The sequence below is a fragment of the Odontomachus brunneus genome, unplaced genomic scaffold (assembly GCF_010583005.1).
Source record: "Odontomachus brunneus isolate Ranch 3 - 2012 unplaced genomic scaffold, Obru_v1 Obru_scaffold_047, whole genome shotgun sequence".
NCBI lineage: Eukaryota > Metazoa > Arthropoda > Insecta > Hymenoptera > Formicidae > Odontomachus > Odontomachus brunneus.
In genome coordinates this window covers 1789451-1799245 of record NW_022639497.1, presented here as the reverse complement: position 1 = coordinate 1799245, position 9795 = coordinate 1789451, and the positions used below count along the sequence as shown (strand labels likewise).

Here is a 9795-nt window from a genome sequence, read left to right as displayed (position 1 = left end):
TATATATATATATATATATATATATATATATATATATATATATATATATATATATATATATATATATATATTTCACTCACACCATGCAAAGGAATCTCCCAATAACAGAAAATTAGAAATAACTTACGACAATAAGTAGCAAACTGTGTTCTTATTTCTATCAACTCTCGTTGCAGATCGTGTATAGTTTGTTCCATACACGGTACACACAGTCTTTTCCATAGCTTATTCTCTTGCTCAGCTTCAAATCTTCGTCTTCTTTTACCCATAATACCAAATGGCCGTGTGGCTTAGTCGACACAACACAGAACAATGAAAAAGAAAACCTGGTATCCGAGTTTTCTTTCCTGTATTCTTGGCAGTTGTGGCGACATCGGTATAAGGTAGAGGGTACTAAGGGCCGTGGCATACAGAAAAGAAAGACGTAAGCAGTAAGCAAATTGACCAATCACAGTTGTTGATTCTTGGACCGTTGGAAGAAAAATCAATGACTGTGATTGGTCAATTCGCTTACTGCTTAAGTTTTTCTATGTGCTACCAACTTAAGGCTATCACACGCTAAATTCCGTAAGGACATAAGTGTAAGGAAATCGACCAATCCCAATCAAGTATTTGGCTTTCCGTATCCCCTCCAATTTTGTCCGTAAGACGTAAAACGTAATATCGAGCAATATCGTAAAAGGACGTCTACATTGGAAGTAAGCAGTAAGAAGTAGGAAGTAAGAATAAGAAATTGACCAATCATAGTTGATTATTCTTCTCACATTCGACTATGGTTGGTCAATTTCTTACTCTTACTTCCTACTTACTTCCAATGTAGACGTTCCTTAAGACTGAAATTTTTATGGCTACGTCTTACGGACAATCAATCACAAATCAGCACAGAGTATACGCTTTAAAATCTGGTTCTAGGTTATAGGTTAGGTTATATGTGAAAAACGTCAAAGAGAATTGGATTCAAGGAGTGGCAGTGGAGTTAGTCGGCGAAGTGTTTTTATATATTATGAAAATATGTCATTTCTGAATGACCACATTAAAAAAAGAAAGTATGTTTATGAGTCAATAACATAAATCAATGTTCTATGGACCGGATTCATAGCTGAATCTTATTTGTCCCTTCCTCTCTGTCATTATTCTGTATTTTCCTTTAACAAATAACCTGAAAAAATTTTATTTAAACATGTACAAAACTATTTCTTTATAATTTTTCTTCTTAATTCTTTTCTTGAAGTGTTAAAGGCCAACAGGAACCAACGTTGCTTGTTTGTGTCAAAATGGAACATTTTTATAATACATTATTATAGAATAATGTTATGCGAACGTTTCAGTGTTATTAACATTGAAGAGAATCAAACGACGACTGAAATGTTTGTATATTTCTTAGCATAACATTGTTCTAGTCATATATTATTAAAATGTTCAATTTTGACACAAACAACAAGCAGCATTGCCTCCTACTGGCCTTTAACACTTCAAATTTTTATATCTTAAGTCTTCATATCATTTCAAAATTCTTTTTTCTTCAGATATAAGTGACTTAGATTTTTTGCTGAGACAATTTTTTCTAATTACCATTGAAAAAAAATATTAATATAACATTCAGTTAAATGTAACTTATATGATTTCAACATAAAACATTCTTTGTTATCCAAGTGTCGATGATTCTAATGTCCATATATCTGAATTTGATATTAATGTTAAATATGCACTTCAATAAATTATAAAAAAGAAGCATACTGTTTAGTAAAATAGTACACTGCATTTAACTACGTTGAACTGTTGTAAATGGGAAGGAAGTTTGCTATTGGTTGAACTTAACGTTTTACGGCAACTGTGTGTCATGGACTTTACGTTTTACGTCTTCAGTTTACGTCTTACGTCCTTACGGAATTTTATGTGTGATGGCCTTTACTGCAAGTACTGTCAGTACTATTAACAGCGTTTCTAAATAGGTTACAGTGCACTGCGAAAGCACTTCGACGAGCTTGTGACGTCATGAATTTTGATGTCACTTCCTGCTGCGACTACTGCAGCTGGAGAGGTAAAGCAGTGGCAGTAAGGTGGTGCGTTCCAATTTGTCACCTTGCAGCACCTCGACAGTGCTCAAAGTTAAAACGGAACGCTACTAGCATTATACTTTCATGACGTCACAGCGTCAGTACTCGCAGTAAATAAAGGAACGCACCCTACATCTGATCTCGAGGAAGAGACGCGAAATACAATTTTAGTTAGATCGGTCATTTTCGTTTCTCTCTCATAACGCCGTGCGTTAATCGACGATTGACGGCGCCGTCGTCGAAACACTAGGAATCAACGAAAGCTGGCGGGAGTCTCGACGGCACGCTGGTAATTAGTGATAATTAAACGCGAGAAATTCCCCGTGAGCGTGCCGCGCTGCCAATTGAATTCAATCGCGGGGGGTCAGCCGCGAACTTCCTGCGAGCAGGTCGATGTCGTCGTGGCGCGTGGGTGACGCGTTGGATGAGAGGCACTGATCGTACGACAGTCACGCACCCGAGATGAACTCTGACACTCTCGGACAATTAAATCATCTCGTCGTTCATTCAGTCATTGACTCGCTCGTTGTGAGGCGCCACGCGGCGAATTGCGCGTGGGCCGCGCCGGACTTTTCTCCGCGGGCGCGCGCGAATGGCCGTTCCTTCTCCTTTTTTTTCATTCTTTCGACGATACACCGGCGTTACATTCGTGGGCGGCGTAAGGTTGCCTTCTGTCGCAATCAGCGAGAAATTGCGAGGATCAGCCGACTTCCGGCGATTAGAGGCGGAGGGCAAGTGCACGCGGCGAAAATTAACGACGCCGGGCGTTCAAAGAGGACGCTATTATGCGCGTTCCACAAAGACCATTCGTATGCTAATAATTGAGCAACGGACTCGCGATCCTTGCCCAACGGCGCTCTCCTCGCGGATTGATCGCTGTTCTTAATCGAAAACTCGTTATCATAATGTACAACTGTCAGGAATTTCCAAGAGGAAATCTTGCAGCATTCAAGAGACTCGGAAATTCTTAAATGTCAATCGCCGAGAGGCTCGCGTTTAAATTCTGAAGCTGCAATTTGAAAAAAAAGAAAGCATATAAGATAAGGGAATAGAGATGGAAATAATGCATAGGATAAGTAGCAATAATATAGATCAGAAAATATAGGAAATAAATATAAAATAGAAGTGAAATAGAATCAGAGAGTAAAACGTTCAATAGTGTCGGCACTTTTGCGCGGATTTAGTCAAATATTAAAACATATGGGGATTTGCTAATTATTTTTATAATTACTCTGTAATCTTCATATACCTTTAAATTTGATAAAATTCGTGCAAGAATGCCAAAAAAGCAGATCGAGCACCGACCACTTCTAGAATAGACGTTTCTAGAATAAAAATAGAAAGAGAAAGGAGAAATAATAGAATATAGATTATAGAATTAGATTATAGTACTCCATTAAACTAGACTCGATCGAGTAGTACTCGATGAATTTCGCCAAGCCGCGGTTGCGTTCTCGAGATGGCACGAAGGGTAACGCTATACGGTCTCGCAACATTTGTTCCATTAAAGTCTAGAGGCGGTTTTCGGTTCCCTGGAGTAATATACGTATCGCGCAAGTGAAGGGCTCTAGGGGACCTTCTCTCTCTCAATTTCGCGTCCCTCGAAAAAGTCAGTCTCAGAGCGAGGGCTGAGAGAGCACCGTCGCGCGCGTATAACTCGATGACAAACCTAACCACCCCCGAGATCCCGACTAGCGAAATGAATCATCAGCGTGCGCGCTTCTTCGATCGCGGGCCTAAAGTAAAAGAAAATAGAGACGAAGTAAAACAAATATCGGTGCGATAAACGTCCGGAACGGAGTCGGTCTCTCGTCGGGAGAGAGTTTTCCCTCGGCGGTACGGACCCGTTCCCGGGAATAAATCAATCTCGATCCTCCTTCATTTATGTTTCGTCTCGATATTCCAGAGCGCGTATCGAAACATTAGTTCGTTAATAGTTCCATTTTTAACGCCGTTATCCCCTTTCGGGCGGTCGTACTGCCGCTTCCGCGGCGCCTCCACCCTCAAACTTCGGCTACGTTGCCTCGCGATAATTGATGAGCGTCGAGGATCGACGTCAAGACCGAGATGGAACGGAATCGACGAAAGCTCTCCGTGAAAAGCTACGCAAATCGAAGCGCGAGCAAGCCCGTCAGACAAATGTTCTCGAATTGAGAAATGGCTTTGCGCGCGCGCCGGTGTCTCGCCGTTTGCCCCATTAAAGGCACGGCGAATGCACTTGAGTGCAGCAGAGCATCCATGGAGAAAAAGGAAGCCTGAAAAAAGCAGCCTCGATAAATCTCGACGAGGGGAGGCCGCGCTCGTTCGTCTAGTGTTCAGTATCATGCGAAGGAATACACGTCGTTAGGAGAGGTTTCGCTGCGTAGTTAGGGGGATTTATGCATAGAATATGCGTAAAGATCGCACCCGACAGCTCGCCTCGCCTCGCCTCGCCGCGGCTTCTTCTTTCTAGCTTGGACGATTCGCCACTGATTATTCCATTGCGTGTTGAAACACGCGATAGAGAAAGAAAAACTCTCCTGTTAATTTAATACTGACCTAGATATTAATATAGTGTAAATTAATTTTCTAACAATTAATACGCGTGTGTCATATTAATGATACATTAGTATTAGTATATTGGTGCAATACTGAAAAATTATATTAATCACAGTGATTTAATATCAATATTAATATTAGCTTCGAGATTTTCAGACATCAGTTTTAAATGAAAGTTTCATGAATATTTACTTAACATCACTATTCCGTGAAAATTTTTCTGCGGGTAGAGGCTCGCAAGAAAAATACCGCGCCGCGAGATAAATCGTTCCAAGCGAAAAACTCGGGAGTGACTAGCGAAAAAAGCGGGCGAATTTATACGGCGTAGGATCGACTGGTGACTTCGCGATTCAAATGGATGCAAATCGGGCGTGTTTTCGCCCGCCCCCGGCCTCGAATTACGAGAAGCGCGCAGCTATATTTTCTCGTCGATGGCAATTTATAAAAGTCCGTGATCCGGCGTCGCGTCTCGCTCGAGAATCCATTACGCAGGCAACGGCGGCAGCTAACGCTTAGCAAATGAGCTCCTCGAAAAAGCCCTCCGTGAAAGCTCTCCTCTCACCCGTACTCTGGATCGCGTCTTCTGGAAACACTTCACTCGACGACAGACGTTCGACAGTCACTCTGCTTTTTTCAACTCGGTCGCGGCCGGTTAATTCGAAGTACGCGGCGGAATGTCTATTCGCGGACAAACGTAACGCCGAGATTAAGGGAGATGCGGGAAAAAGTCGACGTTTAAATCTGTTTAAACGCCGCGATCGATTCGTACATGGAGAAAGAGAGAATAAGAGAGAGATAGAGACAGATAGAGGGAAAAGGACTTGATAACGCGAGTCTGAGTAATCGGAACGGCCCGAACACTCTCGAACGTGTTCCAGACTCGCTCGTTAAAAATGAAGTATCCGAAAATATTTAGGAAATGCTTCCAGAGAATCGTAACAGCACACGCACGTTACGCAGCCGCGGCGAAGCGAACGCGGCTCGGGGGCGCATTTCGCGCGTCACGGCAGGCTGCCCGGCCGCCTTTGCGAATTTCCACGCAGCCGAGCACGTGGCGATGGGCGCGAGTTTGCTTATGAAGCCGCGCCATTAAGACCACGGCGTGGCCGTTTCCGGTGCGCGTGTACAGGACGGCTAGAATACGGGCCAGGTATACGGACGCACGTGCTGCGTGCGTGCGTGCGTGCGTGCGTGCATGGGGTGTTCACGCACCTTGCTTCCGCGAGTTCCACTTTCGCGTCGGTATCGCGAGAGATACGATCCCTCGACGGGAAAATGCGAGGGAGGTGCGGAGGTGAGGCAGACGCGGCTCGGATACCTCGTCGTGGAAATAAAAGGGAGAAACATTCTGTTGAAATAAGAGAGGAAAGAAGTGAAGACCTGTGGGTGATGGTGGTGACTGCGAAGACGAGCAAACGCGAAATGCGCGACGTCCTCGTGCACACTTCCGTGTTCCGAGCTGCAAAAGACTCGCGGAGGACTCGCTGAGCCGAACGGAACTCTCAGGTACGGTTTAACCGAGGAATGATTTCCGGCCTCGAACGAAATAGGCTCGCTTCCGCTCAGCCGCTCGCGGCATGTGCCTGGCGGAAGTTGCGGGCGGACGACACCGACGGCTCTGTCGAAAAATTATCTCACCGATTACTTCGGCACCGTCGGGAACCGATCGGATACGGAACAGAGGAAGCGTCGGGCGCTTATCTATAGCGAGCGCTATCGAATATGTGAAAGAAAATAAAAAGATTTCTAGGATTTTTACTCCGCATGGAGAAAAGAAGAAAAAGAATTTCTTTACCTGGGAAGTAGACAAAAATTCGGTTGGGAATAAAACACATTTTGGGATAAAGAAACAATTTTCCTAACACGTTTTCTCAATTGTGTTAAAAGTTTTAAGACCAATATATCAAATTAGTCTTGGACATGCACTTAATTCTCAACATTTTGTCATTCCCTGAACATTATTTTATTTAATCTACTAACTTTACTATTTTCTTCAGAATTTATGACACTTTGCGTATTTTCTGTCATTTAGAGACATGAAGTAGGATTTCGGTTTCTATGTTTCTATTAGACATGCAGTAATCCTTCGAAATATATGGGTATTAGAAAGTTCAGGTCAAGAGTAGGTCCAAAATTTCGACTCGGGATAAGAATGTTCAGGTTTAGGTGCGTGTTCAGGCATCGATTTTTAACTTAATATTCAGACAAATATTTCTGCTCGGGGTAAAAGAGATATCGTCTCGCTTCCACACCGAGTTTCCAACTAGTTCCTGCTCAGTTGTACATTTTTTCCGCGTGGACGCGCATTTGGCATTAAACAGGGCCGTCTGATAACAAGTTTCGCTTTTCTTATTCTCAGCTCGAGAATAAGAAAGGCATATTTAGCTTCTGCTACGCATTCACGCGGAAAGAAAAAATCTCAGTTCGTGTAATAGAATGAGGGGGAGCCAGACGAAAACTTAGTGGCAAGAAACGATATCTATTTTATCACAACTGGAAATATTCCAGACTTTTATGATTATCACAATGATGGAAATTCTCTCTACAATTTTCTTAAAATTACATTTATCAAATAAATATAATGTATCGAAATAATTATTAAATTCACATCATACAATAGCGCGGAAACAAATTTACTAAAAGTTACAGTCAGAGTTTCGTATTCCATTCAACGTGACATGTTATTTGGGACAAATTTTGCTAATTTTTTTTCGTATTTGTTTCATCATTCTATGTGATAAATATGAGTGCGATCCGATCAGTCATAAGGGATTTAATATATTTAAATTTGCCGTGAAGTTTACGCACATTAGTCTGTCCTCAGGTAACAAAAAATCAGGTACACAAACCGAGTTTTCTTTCTCTCGTGCGGAATGCAGTCCTTTACAAGGACATGACCATTCAGATATCTCTGGTGAAACTTGCGCCATTCGCCACAGAACAAACTGCTGTTTCCGATCGACTCATTTAGGCGGAAATCCTGTCGAGGCAACGGGTGATAAGGATGTTAAAGACGCAAGTTCGACGCTATCTATCTCTCTCTCGTTCATGGGCGTTACCATTCGTTCGACTAGGTAGATAGAAAGGCAGGAAGGCAGGCAAGCAGGTAACCAAGAAAGATGAATGAACGCTTCTCAGAAAGAGCTAATCGGAAGCAGCGTCCTTAGGACGCTCGATCCCTTAAAATAGGCGGAGGAATCCTCGATTAAACGGTCCGGCCAGCTGACAGGGATACTACGCGGAACCACTACGTGCAAACCGGTTCGCGAAACGCTTGTGGGAACAAAGACGGGTTCCGTCCGCGGCTCTGACGTCACGCGCGAAGCGGAAAGTGGGTGGATGGGTGTGCGAGCGTGTGTGTGTGCGTGTGTATTGCCGAGTCAGTGAGGACGGTCAGTGATCGCGCTCCTTTTCTCGGTAGGCTGGTGCCTCTCCTGCGGGACGCGAGCGAGGAAGACGGCTCGAGCACGGTAAGACACGCGAAAACCGCAGGAAATCTCATTTCCGAGTAGTAGTTACGCGCGGGGGGAAGAGGAACGAATGGACGATGATAACCCGCTTTGACGTAACCGCATTACTGTCGGTAGATTCAAGCACAATTCCGACCGCGGAGTTACTTATTTATACGCGGCGAACCGCGCTGTACACGAAGATAAGCTAATTAACGGAGATTAAACCCACGGTCTCCGAAAGACGCGAATTAAATCGTCACGTTAAGAACGCTACTTTCTCATGCAGAAATGTTAGTATGTTGGAAAGAAAGAAAAATCTCAATAAGAGACTATCGTGATGAATTTAGGACAAATTTTAATTGTGTGATCCTGACGCGTAATTTATCTAATGATCCTAATCAAGTTGATCCTAATCAGTTTCTGTTTTATATAAGATGATGGTCCCTAATTAGTCATGTAACACAATGTGGCAAACGAGACCTTATTAATATTAAGAATTATTAATAATTAGGACGCGATAACATTACCTTATATAAACTAGATCTCAAGTTTTATATAAGATGATGTTCTTGAGTAGATTTTGAGTAGTCATGTAACGCAGTGTAACAATCAGGACTTCATTAATAATAAGGCTTATTAATAGTTAGGACGATAACGCCACTTTGTATAAGCTAGATGACTTGGGATCAACCTGATTAAGACCTCAAGACCTCAAGACCTCAAGTTTCTGGTCAAGATATTTGCGAGAGAATTCTGAATCCTTGAATTCACATACAGCTGATGCAGGTGGCACATTGTTTCGTGTCCGAGTATAGAGTGGCGTCACGTTATGCAATTCACATTGCAGCAGCGTTTCGTCACGGCCAACGGCCTGGTAATGCGTCACCGATCGCTTTCGGTGACTCAGATCGATCGGCACCCGGTGACTACAGAAAAGAGATCCTTTCCTCAAATGAGTAACCGTAAAAGAAATATTCCGGCCTAATCGTGGCGCCGTCTCGATCTCTCCAAATTGTACAGACAGAATTTCCAGAGATTTCTTTCAATCGTTTTATCGATAACAAAGTATCAAATGAAAAAAGAAGAATGCAGGCTAAACCGACGTTACAAAAGAGAAAATGAAAGAAGTATATCAGTGGTTGTGTGTGAGCAGAAGAAGGGAGAACGAGAAGCAGGGAAAAAAAGGGACACGGAATGGAACGGGAAAGTAAAGAGGCTGAGAATCTCTGCAACAACCGAGAAACGAGTGATTCACCAAGCCGCAAAAAGACGGGAAAAGGAAGCAAAGAAAGCGAGGAGCGAAAAGCGCTGGTGGTATCTCAGCCAGCAACACGATGAGTTACTGTCGTCGTCTCGCTTGGCGTCGCGACGATAATCGCCGCAAGAAATGAAGCGATCCGCCCGATTGGGAATATCCTTCCCCTTCGTTTTCTCTCCTGCTCGCTTTCTCTTCCCTTTCGATGTCAATTATCCGCTCGCGTTCGTGACGAATTACACCGTGTATACAGAGAACGCGCGTGTTATGTATTAGGACCTTAACTTAGTTTCCGCCCGCAAATGTTAGATGGCAATGCAAACAGTTCTAGTAGTCATTACTAACGAAACAGGTAGTTTGTGATTAATTTCGACATTTCTCGATAACATTCAGTCAGCATACACAATTATTTTCCTAAACAACAATTTCTTTTGCTTTGTGAAAAATGGAACGCGATAAAGTGTTTTTTCGACATGTGCTTTTGCACTATTTT

The 9795-nt window shown here is 43.0% G+C and overlaps 1 protein-coding gene across 3 annotated transcripts in view; it reads right to left on the bottom strand.

Annotated features, from left to right (window-relative positions):
- The window catches only part of LOC116844909 (protein neuralized), an 84108-nt gene that overhangs the window by 31411 nt on the left and 42902 nt on the right, over positions 1-9795 (bottom strand). Inside the window, exon 1 of one of the 3 annotated variants that reach the window (XM_032817044.1) lies at positions 128-463. The exons of the other annotated variants lie outside the window; for them this stretch is intronic. Within the exon in view, the coding sequence (XP_032672935.1) occupies positions 128-269 (142 nt within the window). The 5' untranslated portion in view covers positions 270-463. Of the gene's footprint in view, positions 1-127; positions 464-9795 lie in introns of those variants that run through there. 3 annotated transcript variants of the gene reach the window in all.